Below are 25,708 nucleotides of genomic sequence, written 5' to 3'. Positions count from 1 at the left end.
AGGCAAGTCAGTTAAGAACGTATTCTTATTTACAATGACGGCCTACTGGGGAACAATGGGTTAGACTGCCTTGTTCTGGGCAGAACGACACATTTTCCCCTTGACAGCTCAAGGATTCAATCTGGCAACCTTTCAGTTACTGGGCCAACACTCTAACCACTAGGCTACCTGCCTCCCCTGACATTTGTAGATTGTCCCGTATGAAGTCATTCTTGTTGTCCTCGTGCTGCCAGATCCTTGATGATCAGTGTAAAGTAATTGTAAAGTCACAGTAGCATTCTTACATAGTTAAGGTAAGATAACAGAGGCTCACCTCTATTTTCCTTGACCCACAGCTGAGCTCACAGCCAGAGAAGAATAGCTACCAGGGTTGAGGTCAATTCCCATTTCGATTCAGGATTTGACCTAAACTGAATTGAATTGAATTCCAATTCAAGCGAGCAGTGTGTCAAGAAGCAGTGCGGTTTGGCAGGGTCCTGTTTCGGAGGACGCATGGCTCTCGACCTTCGCCTCCGTACGGGAGTTTCAGCGATGGGACAAGACTGTAACTACCTATTGGATACCACGAAATTGGGGAGAAAAACGGGGAAAAGTTCAAACTAAAAATGTCATCCTCAAGCTGGCATCCAGCTAATCAACATGTCCGTCTGTAGGAAGGTAACATGATAAGGTACATGCTGCCCTGCTTAGGCCCCTATATTCTCATTTTCCTCTTACATAAAAGAATACTGATGTTTTTTTTTTACAAACCTGTAGGCTACTTAGTGAACATAGTGAAAAGTTGTGTGCAAGCTATGAGAGTTGGAGGAGTCTGTGACCTACCGGCCTCCAGATCGTCACGATTTGTCCTGTTCTCCCGGCATAACAAACACAAGTGGATACTCCAACACAACGCCTCAGATTTACAACAGTCAGGTTAGGATACAGCATGACCACACAGCTAAAGCTGCTACAGAGCAGGCACCAGTCGAGGGGGGCATAGAGAGCAAGAGAGAGAAAGGGAGGGGTTGGGAGAGAGGAGGAGAGAGAGTGAGAAATACAAATGAGCAGAGAGAGAGAATGAGAAAACGAGAGTGCGAAAAGGGGGGAGGGCTCATTATGTGGACACAATTCCTGATTTCATGGATACACTAATTGCCCAGAAAAGCGTCTCCTAAACACATTTCCGCCCACGAAGAGTCCTCTGGAGAGCTGTGGACTGCTGCTCCTCTCTCTTCTCTACAGTGACTAATCTTTCAGTGTGGGCAAAACACGGAGAGAGGGGCCACCAGGCCAACACGTCACCACAGTAAACCTCTGAGAGGAGAGAGGGGCCACCAGGCCAACACGTCACCACAGTAACCCTCTGAGAGGAGAGAGGGGCCACCAGGCCAACACGTCACCACAGTAACCCTCTGAAAGGAGAGAGGGGCCACCAGGCCAACACGTCACCACAGTAATTCTCTAGAGAGGAGAGAGGGGCCACCAGGCCAACACGTCACCACAGTAATTCTCTAGAGAGGAGAGAGGGGCCACCAGGCCAACACGTCACCACAGTAATTCTCTAGAGAGGAGAGAGGGGCCACCAGGCCAACACGTCACCACAGTAATTCTCTAGAGAGGAGAGAGGCCACCAGGCCAACACGTCACCACAGTAACCCTCTGAGAGGAGAGAGGGGCCACCAGGCCAACACGTCACCACAGTAACCCTCTGAAAGGAGAGAGGGGCCACCAGGCCAACACATCACCACAGTAATTCTCTAGAGAGGAGAGAGGGGCCACCAGGCCAACACGTCACCACAGTAATTCTCTAGAGAGGAGAGAGGCCACCAGGCCAACACGTCACCACAGTAACCCTCTGAGAGGAGAGAGGGGCCACCAGGAGGCCAACACATCACCACAGTAACCCTCTGAAAGGAGAGAGGGGCCACCAGGCCAACACGTCACCACAGTAATTCTCTAGAGAGGAGAGAGGGGCCACCAGGCCAACACGTCACCACAGTAACCCTCTGAGAGGAGAGAGGGGCCACCAGGAGGCCAACACATCACCACAGTAATTCTCTAGAGAGGAGAGAGGGGCCACTCAGTTCTTAATTTGTAAATAGGGATGTGCCAGAACAAAAAGTGAGCATGAGAGCGGAAAATGACTTTTGATGACTTTTTAAACATTGCATTAAACATATCTTAAAGCCTAGAGTAGAGATGCATACCTTTAAAAATTGGGCCTTTTGTAAACACATTACATTCAATTCTATGTCATTTTACATGACTGGACACTTCAGCAGAATCTTTTTAAAAATATGATAGAAATGTCAGGTTACCTTGACACTGACAAACTGAGAATGTGAGATCATTAAAATCGACCTTGTATTGAATCCGTCAATAGCCTAGGTATGTGGAGGAGACACCTATTGAATCCGCCAATAGCCTAGGTGTATGGAGGAGACACCTATTGAATCCGTCAATAGCCTTGGTGTGTGGAGAAGACACCTATTGAATCCGTCAATAGCCTAGGTGTGTGGAGGAGACACCTATTGAATCCGTCAATAGCCTAGGTGTATGGAGGAGACACCTATTGAATCCGTCAATAGGGAGATAGAGGGGGCGAGAGGGGCAGGGAGATAGAGGGGGAGAGAGGGGCAGGGAGACAGAGGGGGAGAGAGGGTCAGGGAGTTAGAGGGGGGGAGAGAGGGTCAGGGAGAGAGAGGGGCGAGAGGGGAAGGGAGACAGAGGGGGAGAGAGGGTCAGGGAGATAGAGGGGGCGAGAGGGACAGGGAGACAGAGGGGGCGAGAGGGTCAGGGAGATAGAGCGGGCGAGAGGGGAAGGGAGACAGAGGGGGAGAGAGGGTCAGGGAGATAGAGGGGGCGAGAGGGACAGGGAGACAGAGGGGGCGAGAGGGGCAGGGAGACAGAAGGGGAGAGAGGGTCAGGGAGATAGAGGGAGAGAAAGAAATTGTGTTCTAAAATCACTTAATTAAGTCAACCTAACGTTCATGTCCTCCACACAGTGACCTTATCAGAGCATTGCTCCAGCCCTAGTACCTCTCTCTCTCGTGCCCTAAATGTTTAGTATTCTAGGTTGAGGGAGAGATGTTTTATGTTCAACCAGGCAGGCTTGAGATAAGGATCTCTTCCTAATAATAGGTCTTAGTTAACCAGCTATGAGTTAGTAAAAAAAGGTTTCAGGTTTGCTAACAGAGGTCAATAACGGCTTTGTAATTTACATGATGTGCAATTATACTATCAACAGAGTACACTCTTTCACCCCAAAATAAAAGGGTAAATATGTCATGTTGTGCAACTGCTGTGTGCTACTTGTGATCTCAGGGAGTTGAATTAGGCTGTTCAGGCTGTTCTACGTTGGTGAATCACTGCTTCTCTAGATAGGGCCAGTATTTAGAATTGGTGAGCAATGGCCAACGGCCATCTTATATAGTATGCCTACCTCTCATTCTTCAAGCATGAGCCAATCTAGTGCTGTTACGAAGGAATATGATATGCCTTTCCAAGGCAAAACAAGAACATGTCTAGCTAAGTGTCTGGCACATTTACTCGGTTCTGGATAGGCTACATAAAGGACAGAGAAAGACATGTCTTCTGATACTATCACAGGTTGTAAGACGAGCCTAACTGATACTATCACAGGTTGTAAGACGAGCCTAACTGATACTATCACAGGTTGTAAGACGAGCCTAACTGATAGGCGGGACTGACAGCACTGTTCATCAAAGCTCAAGCTTGTAGTACAAGCAAGCATATTCTGAATGACCTTCTCAGTCAGGACAGAGCTGAATCTGTTGTCATGACCACACTGGTTAGGTCATTCAAAAGGAAAACGTCATGCATTCCTTACCGACATTAGACACCCCCTCCCCAACAAAAAAAAAAAGTATTTTTTAAATATTTTTTACAAAGTTTGATGACTGAGATTAGGATCTGTACTTATCTATTTCATAATTATAATTATGTTTTTTGATCAGAATAAGTACCCCATTCTGAGCGCATATAAGCAAATTAAACTAGTTTGTATGATTTATGGACAAACTACAACAACATATTTATTGTTTAAATTTTTTTAAATCATTTTTTCTCAAGTAAAAATTGTATATAATGACCTGAGAATTTTAGAGTGAAAATGTACAAAATTCAGGCAAAAATGTCAAATGTATTTAAAGTAAGGTACTTCGCCAAAAACTTGACATATTGGTCTTGATTTTTGCAGATGCATCATGGTTTTGTAACTCAATTTGCAATAGACATGTTTAAAACTACACTGAACAAAAATATAAACGCAACATGTAACAATTTCAAAGATTTGACTGTCTTTTTTGGAATTCTCTCAAGCTTCCAGTTGGCTCTCTACAACTTTTTCCATATGTGAAAATTATGTTGAATGAGGGCAATTGATATTGATGAAATGTGTAAAAAAAATCAACAAAAAACTCAATATGTTTACATCCTTGCGGAGGTGAGAAGTGATAACTAGCCAAATTTAGTTCAAAGACCTTCCGGAGATGTTCAACATGTCAGCTAGCTAGCTAATAAACGAATTATCGATATCGCAACAACAACAGCTATTTGAGTGTGATACGTTTTGCCAGCTCCTCACCCTTCCAAATGTGGCAGGTGACCCGCCGCACACCTCGGCCTTGATAATGGTCCCTTTTGCCCCTTCCGTTCCATATTGTCCGTCTTTCCCGGACCCCGTGTTCAACACTCGAGGCCCCGCTGTCACCCCCACCTCGGGTCATTGTTTCCGCCTGACAATGATTCATCATTGAATGACTTCAAAATTACGAGATATGAAAAACATGAATGACAAATTGTTTAAATAATTATAAACCAAATAGAAAACTTCAGTGATGAACATTTATCAAACAACAAATTACATATGATTTTTAATTTTTTTTATTTAAATTTGAAGTCAAAAAGCCTAAACTGATTTTTGAAAGATACACCAATATGTAGATAGTGTGTCTTATCCTTGTTTTTTCGTTTCTTTCAGGGGAGCCAACGGTAAATAATAATGGAGCCACAGAGAGACATTTCCCTATCTATCGCTTCACTGTAACATAAAGAGACAACCACTCAAAATGGACGTCAAGGACCTCAAGATCCAAAACTCCACGTTCGAAAGCAACACATCAGACATTCAGCCAGTCACACACAACCTATGGGAGGTCATCACCATAGGAACCGTATCAGCCATCGTCAGCCTGATAACAGTCGTAGGCAATGTTCTGGTGATGCTGTCGTTCAAGGTCAACAGTCAACTAAAGACAGTCAACAACTACTACCTTCTCAGCTTAGCCTTCGCTGACCTCATAATAGGAGTTCTGTCCATGAACTTATACACCTCATACATCCTAATGGGCTATTGGTCCTTAGGGAACCTAGCCTGTGACCTCTGGTTAGCCATGGATTACGTGGCCAGTAATGCCTCCGTTATGAACTTGTTAGTCATCAGTTTCGACAGGTACTTCTCCATCACAAGGCCGTTGACCTATAGGGCCAAGAGGACGCCGAAGAGGGCGGCTATTATGATTGGTCTAGCGTGGCTAGTGTCGTTTGTCCTCTGGGCGCCGCCTATCCTGTGCTGGCAGTACATTGTCGGAGGTCGGACGGTCCCGGCAGACCAGTGCCAGATCCAGTTCTTCTCCGAGCCGGTGATCACGTTCGGCACCGCCATCGCTGCGTTCTACATCCCTGTCTCCATCATGACCTTCCTCTACTGTAAGATCTACAGGGAGACAGAGAAACGCACCAAGGACCTGGCTGAGCTGCAGGGCCTCACCACATCTGGTCACCCAGAGACTGTTAATAAACCCCAGAAAACAGTTCTGTTACAGTCCTGTTTCAGCTCCAGCAACGACAGGAGGGACAGAAGGAACCAGGCCTCGTGGTCCTCGTCCAATCAGAGTAACATCACCAAGACCACGACCCGGTCGGACGAATTGGCCTGGGCCCGGGCCGACCAGGTCATATCCTTCAACAGCTACACCTCATCTGACGAGGAGACTCATCATCCTGTTTCCGCTGCAACTTCCCAGGGGTCGTCCAAAGGTCAAGGTCAGACTGAAAACGGACAGGCGCCCGCTGGTTATGGTGATGATGAAGAAAGCGAGTACTTTCCGACCGCCACCCCACCTCCGAAAAAACCCAACAAGAAGGGAATCTCCTACAAGTTCAAACCGGTCTCGAAGGATACCAGCAGCCCTCAGAATGACAAAAAACCCAACACAGACCCTAAAACAGACCCTCCATGTCTCTCTGAGCCTGACCAGACAGGAGGACAGAACCACCACCAGAACTCCTCTCCATCATCCTCAACCACCACCAAGCCCATGGACCCCGTCCTGAAGAGCCAGATCACCAAGAGGAAGAGGATGGTCCTCATCAAGGAGAAGAAAGCTGCCCAGACCCTCAGTGCCATCCTCCTGGCCTTCATCCTAACATGGACTCCGTACAACATCATGGTGCTCATCTCCACCTTCTGTTCTGACTGCATCCCTGTGTCTCTCTGGCACCTGGGCTACTGGCTCTGCTATGTCAACAGCACCATCAACCCCATGTGTTACGCGTTGTGTAATAAGACTTTTCAGAAGACCTTTAAGATGCTGTTGATGTGTCAGTGGAGGAAGAAGAGAGGGGAGGATAAGCTGTACTGGTGCGGACAGAACCCGGCCATCAACAGCAAGATGACATGATGTGGTGCGGAATAGAGAATATATATATTTGGGCATTCAGCAGCAGACCCCTTTTTTAAAAAATCCAAAACTCCTATCTGTACAGTAAGCAGATATGTTCAGCATATATGGCCCATGTGGGTATTAAACCCACACCTGGTGTTGCTCGTGCCAAGCACTAATCAACGGAGCACAATTGCCCCAACATTATGAACTGTAAAACTGGCGTAGTGTTTGAGCAGTGTCTGGTGAATGCATCTGTGCTTTTATCAAATTATAAAAAGTTGCACATTAAATGGAGGCTTTCGAACCTCATAATTTGTCATGTACCCCAGGGTTTCCCAAACTTGGCCCTGGGCCCCCCAGAAGAAAATGATTTAGTCAGCCACCAATTGTGCAAGTTCTCCCACTTAAAAAGATGAGAGAGGCCTGTAATTTTCATCATAGGTACACTTCAACTATGACAGACAAAATGAGAAGAAAAAAAATCCAGAAAATCACATTGTAGGATTTTTAAGGAATTTATTTGCAAATTATGGTGGAAAATAAGTATTTGGTCACCTACAAACAAGCAAGATTTCTGGCTCTCACAGACCTGTAACTTCTTCTTTAAGAGGCTCCTCTGTCCTCCACTCGTTACCTGTATTAATGGCACCTGTTTGAACTTGTTATCAGTATAAAAGACACCTGTCCACAACCTCAAACAGTCACACTCCAAACTCCACTATGGCCAAGACCAAAGAGCTGTCAAAGGACACCAGAAACAAAATTGTAGACCTGCACCAGGCTGGGAAGACTGAATCTGCAATAGGTAAGCAGCTTGGTTTGAAGAAATCAACTGTGGGAGCAATTATTAGGAAATGGACATACAAGACCACTGACCACTGACCCCCCCCCCTACGTGGATGATTTAAATCATCACAGCTACTCTGTGATTCGCATGGAATGTACATATTGAACAAATTACACACATTTCAACAAGTATGTTTCTGTACAGTATTAAAAAACAGCCTTTTCCTCCGTTTTGTTAAGGTTTTACTAACAGTTGTATGTAACGTACTTTGCCTTGTGCATTTCTAGTAGTCACATGTTATAATCGTTATTCATATCATTTTAGTCGTGTTCTTTCAGTTTAAGTAGATTGATCTTGCATCCAAGGGCTAATATTATACAATGTTTACAGGTTGTTATGCTGGTCTGCAGTTTCAATGTAATGGAAATGAGAAGCCTTTATGGAGATTGTACACGCCCACTCATCACGAACACGCCCACTCATCACGAACACGCCCACTCATCACGAACACGCCCACTCATCACGAACACGCCCACTCATCACGAACACACCCACTCATCACGAACACACCCACTCATCACGAACACGCCCACTCATCACGAACACGCCCACTCATCACGAACACGCCCACTCATCACGAACACGCCCACTCATCACGAACACACCCACTCATCACGAACACACCCACTCATCACGAACACACCCACTCATCACGAACACACCCACTCATCACGAACACACCCACTCATCACGAACACACACCCATTACCATCATTCCTCTTTACCTCTGTAAGCAGAGGCAGAGGTGAATCAGATGATACACCGTACGTACATGTAAACCACAGGAGGTTGGTGGTTACGTTAATTAGGGGAGGACAGGCTCGTGGTAATGGCCGGAGCGGAATCAGTGGAATGGTGTCAGATACATTAAACACGTGGTTTCCATGGTTTCCAGGTGTTTGATTCCATTGGCTCCATTCCAGCCATTATTATGAGCCGTTCTCCTCTCAGCAGCCTCCACTAATGTAAACACATCCCAACCCAAAATAACATCCTCCTACAAATATTACATTTCATATAGCCATTGCCCCTACTGTAAAATGTGGTCACTGGAAAACAGCCTATCTCACCCCTCACCTGCAGTACCTGAAGTACCTCTGAGGTCGAGTTGGTTTTTGAAGCTGTATATTATTGCAACACATACGTCCTTTCTAATGTAAAAATGTTTCCTCTGTAAAGTTCTGTGCCTTGTGTTGCGACCCGAGGACATGATGACGCTGACATATATTGTGAATGGATCTATGTTTATCTTGCTCTCTACTGTATAGTGTGCTGCTTGTGTCCCCTTTTTCATCTGATCCGTGACATAATACCAATTGAAAAATATCAGTAGAGATTCTCTGAAGGCTCTTTGGTTAAACACAATGCTTTGTTTACAACGTGTTGAAAGTATTATTACAAAAACAGACCTTGAATGGAAGACCCTACATCTAATGGTTCTACATCTAAGGACATGGTTCTACATCTATCTACATCTAAGGACATGGTTCTACATCTAAGGACATGGTTCTACATCTAAGGACATGGTTCTACATCTAAGGACATGGTTCTACATCTAAGGACATGGTTCTACATCTAAGGACATGGTTCTACATCTAAGGACATGGTTCTACATCTAAGGACATGGTTCTACATCTATCTACATCTAAGGACATGGTTCTACATCTAAGGACATGGTTCTACATCTAAGGACATGGTTCTACATCTAAGGACATGGTTCTACATCTAAGGACATGGTTCTACATCTAAGGACATGGTTCTACATCTAAGGACATGGTTCTACATCTAAGGACATGGTTCTACATCTAAGGACATGGTTCTACATCTAAGGACATGGTTCTACATCTAAGGACATGGTTCTACATCTAAGGACATGGTTCTACATCTATCTATCATCTAAGGACATGGTTCTACATCTACAGGACATCAAAACTGTTCAACATCTAAGGACATGGTTCTACATCTAAGGACATGGTTCTACATCTAAGGACATGGTTCTACATCTATCTACATCTAAGGACATGGTTCTACATCTAAGGACATGGTTCTACATCTAAGGACATGGTTCTACATCATCTAAGGACATGGTTCCCAGCATGGGGGGGAGCCAAGGACACTGACACCCTTCAAAACTGTTCCAAAATATAAACATGGGACCAGTCTGCTATTATTACACAGACTGTAATTATTATTAATTATTATGTATTATTATTCATGTATGACATAATAGAGCATTAATGATGGAAACCCTCTGCATATTTAACAGGAGGGTTTGCAGAAGACAAAGGGACACCACCTACCTAGGAGACAGTGATCTGAGGTGACTCATGTGGTTCATTGGTCCCTGGGTTACAGGTGACTCGTGGTTCATTGGTCCCTGGGTTACAGGTGACTCGTGGTTCATTGGTCCCTGGGCTACAGGTGACTCGTGGTTCATTGGTCCCTGGGTTACAGGTGACTTGTGGTTCATTGGTCCCTGGGTTACAGGTGACTCGTGGTTCATTGGTCCCTGGGTTCATTGGTCCCTGGGTTACAGGTGACTGTGGTTCATTGGTCCCTGGGCTACAGGTGACTCGTGGTTCATTGGTCCCTGGGTTACAGGTGACTCGTGGTTCATTGGTCCCTGGGTTACAGGTGACTCGTGGTTCATTGGTCCCTGGGTTACAGGTGACTCATTGGTCCCTGGGTACAGGTTCATTGGTCCCTGGGTTACAGGTGACTCATGTGGTTCATTGGTCCCTGGGTTACAGGTGACTCATGTGGTTCATTGGTCCCTGGGTTACAGGTGACTCGTGGTTCATTGGTCCCTGGGTTACAGGTGACTCGTGGTTCATTGGTCCCTGGGTTACAGGTGACTCGTGGTTCATTGGTCCCTGGGCTACAGGTGACTCGTGGTTCATTGGTCCCTGGGCTACAGGTGACTCGTGGTTCATTGGTCCCTACAGGTGACTCGTGGTTCATTGGTCCCTGGGCTACAGGTGACTCGTGGTTCATTGGTCCCTGGGTTACAGGTGACTCGTGGTTCATTGGTCCCTGGGCTACAGGTGACTCGTGGTTCATTGGTCCCTGGGCTACAGGTGACTCGTGGTTCATTGGTCCCTGGGCTACAGGTGACTCGTGGTTCATTGGTCCCTCATTGGTCCCTTACAGGTGACTCGTGGTTCATTGGTCCCTGGGCTACAGGTGACTCATGTGGTTCATTGGTCCCTGGGCTACAGGTGACTCGTGGTTCATTGGTCCCTGGGCTACAGGTGACTTGTGGTTCATTGGTCCCTGGGCTACAAGTGACTCGTGTGGTTCATTGGTCCCTGGGCTACAGGTGCTCGTGTGGTTCATTGGTCCCTGGGCTACAGATGACTCGTGGTTCATTGGTCCCTGGGCTACAGGTGACTCGTGGTTCATTGGTCCCTGGGCTACAGGTGACTCCTGGGTCATTGGTCCCTGGGCTACAGGTGCTCGTGTGGTTCATTGGTCCCTGGGCTACAGGTGACTCGTGGTTCATTGGTCCCTGGGTTACAGGTGACTTGTGGTTCATTGGTCCCTGGGCTACAGGTGACTCGTGGTTCATTGGTCCCTGGGCTACAGGTGACTCGTGGTTCATTGGTCCCTGGGTTACAGGTGACTTGTGGTTCATTGGTCCCTGGGCTACAGGTGACTCGTGGTTCATTGGTCCCTGGGCTACAGGTGACTCGTGGTTCATTGGTCCCTGGGCTACAGGTGACTCGTGGTTCATTGGTCCCTGGGCTACAGGTGACTCGTGGTTCATTGGTCCCTGGGCTACAGGTGACTCGTGGTTCATTGGTCCCTGGGCTACAGGTGACTCGTGTGGTTCATTGGTCCCTGGGCTACAGGTGCTCGTGTGGTTCATTGGTCCCTGGGCTACAGGTGACTCCTGGGTCATTGGTCCCTGGGCTACAGTCATTAACACATCACGACTGTTCTGTTTCTGGATCACAACAACATGATCTCTCCTGTGAATGACAGGATTCATGTCATACCCTGTCTATGTACCAGGAGATTTTCAGAGAACAAAGAGACACCTCAGCAATCTGACTGACTAGTGACACCCACCTAGAGGACAGGGATCTGACTGAGTGACTAGTGACACCCACCTAGAGGACAGGGATCTGACTGAGTGACTAGTGATACCCACCTAAAGGACAGGGATCTGACTGACTAGTGACACCCACCTAGAGGACAGGGATCTGACTGACTAATGACACTCACCTAGAGGACAGGTATCTGACTGAGTGACTAGTGACACCCACCTAGAGGACAGGGATCTGAGTGACTAGTGACGCCCACCTAGTGGACAGGGATTTGAGTGCCCACCTAGAGGACAGGGAGTGACTAGTGATGCCCACCTAGAGGACAGGGATTTGAGTGACTAGTGACACCCACCTAGAGGACAGGGATCTGAGTGACTAGTGACGCCCACCTAGAGGACAGGGATTTGAGTGACTAGTGACACCCACCTAGAGGACAGGGATCTGACTGAGTGACTAGTGACACCCACCTAGAGGACAGGGATCTGACTGACTAGTGACACCCACCTAGAGGACAGGGATCTGACTGACTAATGACACTCACCTAGAGGACAGGTATCTGACTGAGTGACTAGTGACACCCACCTAGAGGACAGGGATCTGACTGACTAGTGACACCCACCTAGAGGACAGGGATCTGAGTGACTAGTGACGCCCACCTAGAGGACAGGGATCTGACTGACTAGTGACGCCCACCTAGAGGACAGGGATCTGAGTGACTAGTGACGCCCACCTAGAGGACAGGGACTTGAGTGACTAGTGACGCCCACCTAGAGGACAGGGATTTGAGTGACTAGTGACACCCACCTAGAGGACAGGGATCTGAGTGACTAGTGACGCCCACCTAGAGGACAGGGATTTGAGTGACTAGTGACACCCACCTAGAGGACAGGGATCTGACTGAGTGACTAGTGACACCCACCTAGAGGACAGGGATCTGACTGACTAGTGACACCCACCTAGAGGACAGGGATCTAGACAGAGAATAGTGAACCATTGCAGATGTTACCCAAGCTGTTTCAGAACAGAGCAGGTGGCTGCCCCTTTGCTAAAGCAGTGCATTACATATGGATCCCTTTTGGGGACACAACATTCTCTCCCATGTTAGATTGGTCTATAAATAGACATCCAACTGAACAGTTGTTCCCACAGCAACCCTGAGTGTAGTTGATCATCAAGTGGTTTTTATTGAGGACATATATCATGGATAATATGTTTTAATATGTATATTCACACTTTGCCTCTGCTTGCCTTGGTTTAAAACAAAACAACCAAACAGCTGTCCAAGCCGGGGAGAGGTTGTCGGGAGACGTAGCTAGTGGATGACAATGTCATCTCAATTCATTCACACTTTACAAACTGTGCAGGTGATACACTGTTTTATTTTAAAGAAACCCCAGGGACCACTTTATGATAAATGCAAAATACAACACAAACCAAGGTATGATAACTAAGAATTTCACTCAGAAATCAAAGCAATTAAAAGGTGATCAGGTGTAAGAAATATGGTTCACACTCCCTCTAGCCCACAAACAGCAATCCAATCATTTATACATGGTCAGATCATTGTTCACCTCGGGAGAATTGGAAAATAACCTACACTGTGCCTAGTTAAACCACTTTCATGTGGGTTAACCATTAAACTGACTGGTTGATACATTTTTATCCATGTTTATTAATCAATGATGTTCCACATCCATAGAAAAACCGCCAGACATTCCAGTAAGGTAGTTCTAGAACATGACAGTGAAAGAGAGGGAACACAGCATAGTGAATGTGGGCCGTGCGCAGTAGATCAACTGCTGTGTGTGGGGGAACGATGGTGATTCAACACGTAGAGTCAGGAAATGGAAAAGAAAATGACAGATGTTCTATGGTCAGAGGCGACAGGACAGCCACCCGCTGAGCCCTGCCAACATTTTCTATGGTGTTCCCTTCCCAAAGATTGACAGAAATATGGCTGAGACGCAAAGAAAATTAACGGAGAGGGGGTATTAAAATGGTCAGATTAATACTGCCACTTGAGAAAATTCTAAACAACCCGAGACATGATCTTTTTCAAGGAGTCTCACAAAAATAAACATTCTATCTACCCGCTATTCAAAGTGCTCTGAACAAATGAAGGGAATTGTTCACAAACATCGGCACATCCTAAAATCCGATGACAGTATAGGTAATGTGTTTTCGGACCTTCCCCTGGTCATATTTTCGTGGGGCAGAAATCTCAGAGATCAATTGGTAAACTCTGATTTACCACCCCAAGGTATCCATGCACAACGTCTATTTGCGCCCCTACTGGATGGAAACTACAAGTGTAATGGCTGTGCTCAATGCAATGGCACTTATATATGTAGATCTTTCAAAACACCCACAAACAGGGAAACAGATCCCAATTAAAAAGGTGTTATCATTATTTACCTTATAAACTTGTCCTTGTGGTAAAAATGTGGGTGGAACAAAGTGCAAATTAAAAGTACAAATCTCGGCGCATTGTAGCACCAGTAGGTGCAAAAACACGACTTATCCAGTTGCGGCCCACGAGTTGCGGCCCACGTTTTGGAACCAAACCACTGGATTTCACCCCAACGTTGTAACGGCACCGACCATGTCACCATCCCTAGGAGGGGGTGACGTTGACAATTTGTTAAAAAGAGAGGCTGCCTGGATCTTTTAATTTAAATACCCATGCTCCTTTCTATCTCAATGTAGACTTTGATCAGAAGCCATTCTTGTGATCATTGTGATTTTGCGTTTCATTGTAAATGTTTTGTAGGCTTATGGAGACAAATTGTATCTATGATCAGATGCTATCCATTCAAGTTTTTGGTATGTTATTTTTTTTTTTATTATCTGAGAATGAACCAATCATATCAGGCCACACCCAGCCATGACTACAAACACCTGTGTGTGTGTGTGTGTGTGTCCATTGACACTATATTAAACTTGTCACCCCGCAGTGTGTCATTATACCCTGATGAAGACAGCTTGTCTGTCGAAACATTGGACATTAGGTTCAATTATTTCATGTTCCCTCCTCAAGGAATACACCATCCACAGAACACAACTGATCACGAGACAGTTCCATCATTTACATTTTATTTCACCTTGGTATTTAAATACGTTTTTTTTCATTCCTGATCATTAAAATGATATCCATTTTACAGTCCATTCACAGTTGTATTACTTAGACCCCTCATATTCAACTCTGGACCTCAAAGCCAGTTCCACTGCTTTCAAATAATAATAATAATAATAATAATATTCTCCTCTAATCAGGGACTGATTTAGACCTGGGACACCAGGTGGGTGCAATGAATTATGAGATAGGACCGAAAACTAGCAGGCTACGGACCTCGTAGGGTCAGAGTTGAATACCCTGACCTCGGCCCTAACTCAAAAAAAAAATAAAACCTCTGAATATGAATGCATTCTCTCATTCAAGTAGTAGAATTAGAACTAACATTCATGTATGATGCCTCAGTAAAGTAGTACACACACCCAAGGGTTGTTAGAGACAGTTATCCCATTTAGCCAAGGAGACAAGGGTTAAACAAGGAGTATATGAAGGAACCAAGCAGGCATAACAAAGTCACTCACAGGTACAATGCAAAACATCAAATGAAGAGTAAAATGGGTTTCAACAGCGCAGTGCAAAAATTAATATATATATTTTTTAACCTCAAGCCTTCTCATATCCTCAGTCATTCCACTTACAATCAGACTTGTATTTCAGACCACAGTGAAAGACCCCTCTCAAAAAACAACTGTACAAATGAAAAAGCTCTTTAAAAAATGCTATTATTTCCATGGTATGACTAGTTAAGAGTGGTTCCTCAGGCCCGGGGGTACATGTAATGTTCTGCCACTACCTCCTCTTGACTGCTGGGCGGCCACTAGCCTTGCTGCCACCTACAGCCTTGTTGCTGGAGCTCTTGGACCCGGAGAACAGCTTGGTCATGAACTCAGACACGTCAGGTAGCTCAGGGTTGGGGTTCAGCATGTTCATTGACTGCTCCATTTCCTGGGAAGGTAGAGTGAATAAACACACAAGATTAGTTAGTATCACACTGGTGTGACCTAGCCTGGTCTCAGATCTGTTTCTGCTATGGCATGACAATGAGAGTTGGCAAGACAGCACAAACACATTATGTAGGTGCTTCACATTGGTGGCGGATGAGGTGAGTTCCCTTACTATGAAATATACATTTAGATTATGAGCAAGTTTATCTAAATGTATCAACACTGAATGTACTGGATGGCAGACAATTCACAACAGGTGAGTAGAGATGTGTCAGAGTACAGGTGTCCTGATTTACCTTTCTCATCTCAGGGTCGTTGGTGTTGACAACCTTAGGGAGCAGGACGATAATGAGCAGAGGAAGGACCATCATCAGGACCTGGGGAATCAGACACGCATTAAATCAAACATTTGTCACACGCTTCGTAAACAACAGGTGTAGACTAACAGTGAACGGCTTACTTACGGGTCCTTTCCCAACAATGCAGAGTAAAAACACACACACACACACACACACACACACACACACACACACACACAAGTTTGGGATCACTTAGAAATGTCCCTGTTTTTGAAAATAAAGCACATTTTTTGTCCATTAAAATAACATCAAATTGATGAGAAATACAGTCTAGACATTGTTGATGTTGTAAATGACTATTGTAGCTGGAAACGGCAGATTTTTTATGGAATATCTACACAGGTGTACAAAGGCCCATTATCAACAACCATCACTCCTGTGTTCCAATGGCAGGTTGTGTTAGCTAATCCAAGTTTATCATTTTAAAAGGCTAATTGATCATTAGAAAACCCTTCGCAAATTATGTTAGCACAGCTGAAAACCGTTTGTACTGATTAAAGAAGCAATAAAACTGGCCTTCTTTAGACTAGTATCTATATGCTTTTCTTTTAAAAACAAGTGACCCCAAACTTTTGAACGGTCGTGTATATTACACACACAGTACCACTCATTCCAGGGGTTTTCCTTGATTTTTTACTATTTTCTACATTGTAGAATAATAGTGAAGACAAAGCTATGAAATAACACAAATGTGATGACATAGTAAACAAAAAAAAGTGTTAAACAAATCTAAATATATATTATATTTGAGATTCTTCAAACCCTTTGCCTTGACGACAGTCAAATGCTAAACAGCAGAGGGCATCACATATTATTTTTCTGATATTGGCTAGACCTTTTATTCTATTACTCACTAGTACAAACACCATGTGAAAAAAGGCACTAGTTAAATGACACCTGTTAGGGAGGCATGTGTGTTGAAGGACCGGTATGATACCTTTGCATGGGACAGTAAAGCAATTACAATACAGTAATACTACACTATTAGCACAGTAGGACTCTCCTCCAATCACAAAGCTGCAAGTTCACATTTACTTAGAATCTGATGACACAGCATGGCCCTCTTTCAGAATATGTGCCAAGGGACACAGTAAACACTATTCTATGCATCATTCGCATCTGATCATCTCACCATGGGATTCATGAGGAAGTCAGTCCACCCCCAGGTCTCTCTCTTCATGAAGTAGGTGTGTGGCCCAGAGGACCTCAGCTGGAGCGGGTACGGCTGCCGGATCACCTCAGACGTCTTGATGAAGTTCACCAGACGGGCCCTGTGAAGACAACCACCGCTTAGAGATCAAGTCGTCTCCTTCCCTACCACGTATACTAGCTATAAGCCTGGCAAAGAGGCAAGACATCAAGGGCACTTCTCCCAGACACAGAATAAGACTAGTGAAACCGGGCCCCAAGTATGTGGACAATACATGTGGAAGATCATGAATGAAGATTAGAGGTCTACCGATTAATCAGAATGGCCGATTAATTAGGGCCGATTTCAAATTTTCATAATCGGAAATCGGTATTTTTGGACACCGACTTGGCCGTTTTTTAAAAACCTTTATTTAACTAGGCAAGTCAGTTAAGAACACATTCTTAGTTTCAATGACGGCCTTGGAACAGTGGGTTAACTGCCTCGTTCAGGGGCAGAACGACAGGTTTTTACCTTGTCAGCTTGGGGGATTCAATCTTGCAACCTTACAGTTAACTTCTCCAACACTAACCACCTGCCTCTCATTGCACTCCACGAGAAGACTGCCTGTTGCGCGAATGCAGTAAGCCAAGGTAAGTTGCTAGCTAGCATTAAACTTATCTTATAAAAAACAATCAATCATTATCACTAGTTAACTTCACATGGTTGATGATATGACTAGTTTATCTAGCATGTCCTGCGTTGCATATAATCGATGCGGTGCGTATCGTTGCTCCAACGTGAACCTAACCATGAACATCAATGCCTTTCTTAAAATCAATACACAGAAGTATATATTTTTAAACCTGCATATTTAGCTAAAAGGAATCCAGGTTAGCAGGCAATATTAACCAGGTGAAATTGTCACTTCCCTTGCGTTCATTGCACGCAGAGTCAGTGTATATGCAACAGTTTGGGCCGCCTAATTTGCCAGAATTTTACGTAAGTATGACAAAACATTGAAGGTTGTGCAATGTAACAGAAATATTTAGACTTACGGATGCCACCCGTTAGATAAAATATGGAACGGTTCCGTATTTCACTGAAAAAATAAAAGTCTTGTTTTCAAGATGATAGTTTCCGGATTCGACCATATTAATGACCTACGGCTCGTATTTCTGTGTGTTATGTTATAACTAAGTCTATGATTTGAGCGATGGTAGGCAGCAGCAGGCTCGTAAGCATTCATTCAAACAGCACTTTTGTGTGTTTGCCAGCAGCTGTTTATGACTTCAAGCCTATCAACTCACGAGATTAGGCTCGTGTAACCGATGTGAAATAGCTAGCTAGTTAGCAGGGTGCGCGCTAATAGCGTTTCAAACGTCACTCGCTCTGAGACTTGGAGTGGTTGTTCCCCTTGCTCTGCAAGGGCCGCGGCTTTTGTGGAGCGATGGGTAACGCTGCTTCGAGGGTGGCAGTTGTCATTGTGTTCCTGGTTCGAGCCCAGGTAGGAGCGAGGAGAGGGACGGAAGCTATACTGTTACACTGGCAATACTAAAGTTCCTATAAGAACATGCAATAGTCAAAGGTTAATGAAATACAAATGGTATAGAGAGAAATATTCCTATAATAACTACAACCTAAAACTTCTTACCTGGGAATATTGAAGACTCATGTTAAAAGGAACCACCAGCTTTCATATGTTCTCATGTTCTGAGCAAGGAACTTAAACGTTAGCTTTTACATGGCACATATTGCACTTTCACTGTCTTCTCCAACACTTTAAACCAAATTGAACATGTCTATTTATTTGAGGCTAAATTGATTTTATTCATGTATTATATTAAGTTAAAATAAGTGTTCATTGTAATTGTCATTATTACAAATAAATAAAGCGACCGATTAATCGGCTTTTTTTGGTCCTCCAATAATCGGCATCTGCGCCGAAAAATCATAATCGGTCGACCTCTAATGAAGATATGCTGACACGGTACGAAAATGCAGTTTTGTTCACCTCCCTCAACGACTCTCACACCCTGAACAAAACAACTATACCTCATTTTTCCTTTAGATGTGATGTCTACACGGACTGCTTCAAATTTGTATCCAGGTGAGATTACTTCCACAACGTAAGATCCTGAGGGAACATCATTGACGACAAAGCTGCCATCAGTTCTGCAGAGACAGAGAATTGAGAAATTCTAAGTTGCAGGTTAGGGATTTACTAAGGAATCAATGAACATTATACAGTAACAGCCATGTTCAGTTTGATCTAGCATTATAACAGGTGTTGGAGTTCTTGGCAAATTGGGCCCTTGGCCAGAGTGGGAACTAACAAAGTGTGTGTGTGCTAGTTAACTAGCAAACAATATTTACTTAAACCCCTTGACAATGCACTGTGGAACTTGAAATTTACCACATGAAAAAGTTGGACACTCAGCATAGTCTCAATTAGTTATTCTTCATCTCAATTATCAGGCATTTGATAAACCAGACTGGAAATAGACTGAGATGATGACCCCGATAACGTCGTTGCTAGCTGTCAACTACAAACTAGCGATGGGACAAGACTAACTACCAATTGGATATCACGAAATTGTGGTAAAAAAAGTACCACAAAAAAAACTAATCTAGAAACATCGAGGCTGGTTGCTAGTAGTGACCACAACACAGGGCCCCGGCTAGTGTTAGCCCTTAACTTGCACAATAATCCGACAGCTGTAACTATGAGTTGTTTTTCTTCGTTCAAGCCTCAAGTCTTACCTCATAAAGCCTATATACTCTTCACCCTCTACCGTGACTCGGGCTGATGAAATCCAGTCTTGTGTTTTCACTCCAGGAACGATTGCCCGACCCTCGAGTTTAAAACGATCCCCGTTTGGTTGAACAGATCCACTCGTCGCGATAGGCCCCGATTCTATATCGCTGAAACAGCACGCTAAAACAAACATAGCCTGTAGAAAAATACATAATTCTGATAGTCTATCATGCAGCAACATGTTTACGTTCAGTATTTCAACAAGGATACGTTTTCTATATAACTATAATAGAGTAGCTGAAATCATGTAGCCGACAAAAGCAGGTGTAAGTTTTGCATCAGCTGTCTCCGTCGGGATATATTGACGTCACGTTGCTACATAAAAAATAAAAAAAAGTTACCGAAACCCGGAAATACGCCACTTCCTTGTCTAAACAGAGATCTGTCGATAGTCAAAACATCTATGATAATGGATGGCCATTTACGTGCTAGTTTTTTTTTTTTTTTTCCCTCGAGATCAAAGACATTAACCAGGTTTCCATGCAGTTTTTATGCAAGTAAAGCCATACCGTATAAAGAAAAATCACGACAGCTGTGATGGAAACAGGAAGTGGAAATGCCGACAATTTGTTAGTTCGACATCGTGGGATCTTTTTGATCGGTAAAATTAATGATGCGATAAATGGCAGTGAAAACATTTCCATGCCCAAATATTAATATAATAACCATCATATCGAAGTAAGTTTGGAGTCACGTGATGATATGCTGTGTGGTCCTCCCACTACGACTCAGGAAACCATGCAGTTTATTAGGCGACATAAATTATGATGAAAGTACATGGTGTTCTTGATGCGCCTTTACAGTTAATATCGAGGGTCTGATTCTGGTGATATGATTATCGATGCAACTGCTGTGCAGTTTGACAAATACAAATGGCTTTTATCTATAATAATCTCATAGTGTAGACCAGTCTACCTGCACTGTATCTGCCAGTTGTTGGCTAGATCGCACGTGTCAAGACCAGAGTAGCCACATTTGCTATTTAACGCAAGGTGTTTTTGTAACAAAACTATCGGTAGAGTTGATAACAGAGGAAACCCATTTAACACACGGAACTTGGGATTTTTTTACAGGGTGTATGCAAATGTAAGCGAAAAGGTACACTTTGTGTGCCCTACGTCATCATGCACTTTAAAAGAAAAAATCTGCAACAAATCCGGTGGTGGAAACGGGCATATTTTCTTTATGCGGATTTCAGAATATTCGCATGAAAATGTCGTCAATTGGATGGAAACCTAGCTACAGTCCCGTTATCCGAGGTTGTTTAATGACAAACGTTACTGCCTGAGCCATAAGAGTGCATTTTCTTCCTATTAGAGTGCAAACTTTTTTTGTCATGGCAGTGACACAGACTGGTTATAGCATGATTCAGATGGACATATTTTCCCATTTAGGTATTTTCACAAACATAAGCTAAATGTTTTCATAAAACCAGTGCAGTGAGTCTCTTTTCCCAGCAATATCTGTTCTCAGAAACAAAACAAAAATGCCTTGGGCCAGACTTACATATTTTTTGTTTTACACATGTACCTATTCATGTCATAAACAGTGTCCTCTCATATCACCATATACAGTGTCCTCTCATATCACCATATACAGTGTCCTCTCATATCACCATATACAGTGTCCTCTCATATCACCATATACAGTGTCCTCTCATATCACCATATACAGTGTCCTCTCATATCACCATATACAGTGTCCTCTCATATCACCATACAGTGTCCTCTCATATCACCATACACAGTGTCCTCTCATATCACCATACACAGTGTCCTCTCATATCACCATACACAGTGTCCTCTCATATCACCATACACAGTGTCCTCTCATATCACCATACAGTGTCCTCTCATATCACCATACACAGTGTCCTCTCATATCACCATACACAGTGTCCTCTCATATCACCATACACAGTGTCCTCTCATATCACCATACACAGTGTCCTCTCATATCACCATACACAGTGTCCTCTATCACCATACACAGTGTCCTCTCATATCACCATACACAGTGTCCTCTCATATCACCATACACAGTGTCCCTCATATCACCATACACATCACCATACACAGTGTCCTCTCATATCACCATACACAGTGTCCTCTCATATCACCATACACAGTGTCCTCTCATATCACCATACACAGTGTCCTCTCATATCACCATACACAGTGTCCTCTCATATCACCATACACAGTGTCCTCTCATATCACCATACACAGTGTCCTCTCATATCACCATATACAGTGTCCTCTCATATCACCATATACAGTGACTCATATCACCATATACAGTGTCCTCTCACATCACCATATACAGTGTCCTCTCACATCACCATATACAGTGTCCTCTCACATCACCATATACAGTGTCCTCTCACATCACCATATACAGTGTCCTCTCATATCACCATATACAGTGTCCTCTCATATCACCTTATACAGTGTCCTCTCATATCACCATATACAGTGTCCTCTCATATCACCATATACAGTGACTCATATCACCATATACAGTGTCCTCACCATATACAGTGTCCTCTCATATCACCATATACAGTGTCCTCTCATATCACCATACAGTGTCCTCTCATATCACCATATACAGTGTCCTCTCATATCACCATACAGTGTCCCTCATATCACCATACATCACCATATACAGTGTCCTCTCATATCACCATATACAGTGTCCTCTCATATCACCATATACAGTGTCCTCTCATATCACCATATACAGTGTCCTCTCATATCACCTTATACAGTGTCCTCTCAGTGTATCACCATATACAGTGTCCTCTCATATCACCATATACAGTGTCCTCTCATCACCATCACCATATCACCATGCAGTGTCCTCTCATATCACCATCACCATCCTCTCATACAGTGACTCATATCACCATATACAGTGTCCTCTCATATCACCATATACAGTGTCCTCTCATATCACCATATACAGTGTCCTCTCATATCATCATATACAGTGTCCTCTCATATCACAATACAGTGTCCTCTCATCACCATCACAATCACACAGTGTCCTCTCATATCACCATACACAGTGTCCTCTCATATCACCATACACAGTGTCCTCTCATATCACCATATACAGTGTCCTCTCATATCACCATATACAGTGTCCTCTCATATCACCATATACAGTGTCCTCTCATATCACCATATACAGTGTCCTCTCATATCACCATATACACAGTGACTCATATCACCATACACAGTGTCCTCTCATATCACCATACAGTGTCCTCTCATATCACCATGCACAGTGTCCTCTCATATCACCATATACAGTGTCCCTCATATCACCATCACCATATACAGTGTCCTCTCATATCACCATACACAGTGTCCTCTCATATCACAATATACAGTGTCCTCTCATATCACAATATACAGTGTCCTCTCATATCACAATACACAGTGTCCTCTCATATCACCATACACAGTGTCCTCTCATATCACCATATACAGTGTCCTCTCATATCACCATACACAGTGTCCTCTCATATCACCATACACAGTGTCCTCATATCACCATCATATCACCATACACAGTGTCCTCTCATATCACCATACACAGTGTCCTCTCATATCACCATACACAGTGTCCTCTCATATCACCATACACAGTGTCCTCTCATATCACCATACACAGTGTCCTCTCATATCACCATACACAGTGTCCTCTCATATCACCATACACAGTGTCCTCTCATATCACCATACACAGTGTCCTCTCATATCACCATACACAGTGTCCTCTCATATCACCATACACAGTGACTCATATCACCATACACAGTGACTCATATCACCATATACAGTGTCCTCTCATATCACCATATACAGTCAATTCAAAAAGTATTCATACCCCTTGACTTAGTCCACATTTTGTTGTGGTACAGCCTGACTTCAAAATGGATTACATCCATTTTTTCTAACCCATCTACACACAATACCCCATAATGACTAAGTGAAAAAACGTTTTTTGAAATATTTGCAAATGTATTTAAAATGAAATACAAAAACCTAACTTATATAAGTATTCACACCCCTGAGTCTGTACTTTGTAGAGGCACCTTTGGCGGGGATTACAGCTTTGGGTATGTCTGCATCAGCTTTGCACATCTGGTTTTGCAGATTTTTTCAAGCCCTGTTAAGGTAGATGGAGAGCGACGGTGAACAGCAATCTTGAAGTCTTCCCACAGATTTTCAATGGGATTCAATTTTGGGCTTTGGCTGGGCCACTCAAGGACTTTCACATTCTTGTTCTGAAGCCATTCCAGTATTGCTTTGGCTGTATGCTGCTGACCACACCGCTCGTGTCGCAACGCGCTGCAAAATAAATGTACACGTACATGTTATTCAATCATTGCACCCACACTGCTCAGACGCGTCAACGAGCATCTGCGTAGCCAGGCGCTGAAATAGATCTTGGTTCCATTTGTGACGCTTTGATGCGCTGCAAGTCCCGCCTCTCCCATCTCCTCATTGGTGTTTAGGAGCATATACCTATGTGGGTGATTGAAAGATGAACTGAGGTCTACACTCCACTCCAGTTGGTGGTGGTAATGCACCATAAAGTTGGTTGCCAACCACCATATAAAGTCCAAAGAAGAAGAAGAAGCCTGAAGGAGGAGAGATACCTAGAAACTAACTTAGTTTACCCTTTTATCTGTGGATTAGTGGTCAGAGTAGAGGACCTTGTGCATTTCAGGTAAAATAACAACCGAATGTTTCTATCCCGCGACAAATTAGCTAGCAACAGCAAGCTAGCTAAATTGCCATAAATGTTTGCTTAATGTAATTGGTTCAATTGGTTAATTTTGATACTTCAACCTGCACGTCCTGCTCGCATCTGGTGTGTGGGGACAAAATCAACCTGCGCGGTCAGCATGTAAGGTCATCTGCACTCTGAAGCAGGTTCTCGTCAAGGATTGGCCTGTATTTGGCTCCATTCATTGTTTCCTCTATCCTTACCAGTCTCCCAGTCCCTCCCGCTGAAAAGCATCCCCATACCATGATGCTGCCAGCACTATGCTTCACAGTAGGGATGGTGTTAGATCAAATCAAATGTTATGTCACATGCGCCGAGTACAAGTGTAGTAGACCTTACAGTGAAATGCTTACTGACAAGCCCTTAACCAACAATGTGGTTAACAAATAAGTAAAAAGTATTTACTAAATAAACTGAAGTAAAAAATATATATATATACAAATGAAAAATAGAAGAAAATGGAAAAAAAACAAATAGCAACAATAAAATAACAGTAACAAGGCTATATACAGGGGATCCCGGTACAGAGTGAATGTGCGGGGGCACAGGTTAGTTGAGGTAATTGAGGTAATATGTACATGTAGGTAAAGGTGAAGTGACCATGCATAGATAGTAAACAGAGTAGCAGCAGCGTAAAAATGGAGTCAATGCAAATAGTCTGGGTAGATGGGTGATGAGCTGTGCCTGTCTTCCTCTAGACATAGCACTATACATTAAGGAGTTCAAGCTGTGTCTTATCAGACCAGAGGAATCTTTTTCCTTACCATCTCAGATTCTTTCACGTGCCTCTTTCTCAGGAGTGGCTTCCATCTGGCCACTCTACCATAAAGCCCAGATTGATGAAGAGACTGTTGTACTTCTGGAAGGTTCTCCCATCTCAGCCAAGGAATTCTGTAGTTCTGTCAGAGTGGTCATCGGTCATCTCCCTGATCAATGTCCTTGCCCAGTTGCTCAGTTTGGTCAGACGGCCAGCTCTAGGCAGGGTCTGGGTAGTTCCATATTTTCTCAATAATGG

General features: G+C 43.9%; 2 protein-coding genes across 2 annotated transcripts; one reads left to right on the top strand and one right to left on the bottom strand.

Moving 5' to 3' along the window:
- Window positions 1–5,000: 5,000 nt before the first annotated feature.
- On the top strand, window positions 5,001–6,838 carry LOC112251684 (muscarinic acetylcholine receptor M5-like). The gene has a single exon (XM_024422641.1). It carries the CDS (start codon window positions 5,073–5,075, stop codon window positions 6,684–6,686), a length of 1,614 nt encoding a protein of 537 aa, XP_024278409.1. The 5' UTR covers window positions 5,001–5,072; the 3' UTR covers window positions 6,687–6,838.
- A 7,808-nt stretch (window positions 6,839–14,646) lies between these two features.
- LOC112249883 (ER membrane protein complex subunit 7) lies at window positions 14,647–20,206 on the bottom strand. The gene is made up of 5 exons (XM_024419595.2): window positions 19,836–20,206; window positions 19,128–19,247; window positions 17,076–17,214; window positions 15,881–15,961; window positions 14,647–15,585 (listed from the first exon to the last, which is right to left on the bottom strand). The coding sequence occupies exons 1-5, from the start codon at window positions 20,069–20,071 to the stop codon at window positions 15,430–15,432; spliced, it is 732 nt and encodes a 243-aa protein (XP_024275363.2). The 5' UTR covers window positions 20,072–20,206; the 3' UTR covers window positions 14,647–15,429.
- Between the last annotated feature and the right edge of the window lie 5,502 nt (window positions 20,207–25,708).

The sequence above is a fragment of the Oncorhynchus tshawytscha genome, linkage group LG05, assembly GCF_018296145.1.
Source record: "Oncorhynchus tshawytscha isolate Ot180627B linkage group LG05, Otsh_v2.0, whole genome shotgun sequence".
Lineage (NCBI taxonomy): Eukaryota > Metazoa > Chordata > Actinopteri > Salmoniformes > Salmonidae > Oncorhynchus > Oncorhynchus tshawytscha.
Note: the sequence above shows the minus strand (reverse complement) of the source record. Positions and strands in the feature narration are given on the sequence as shown.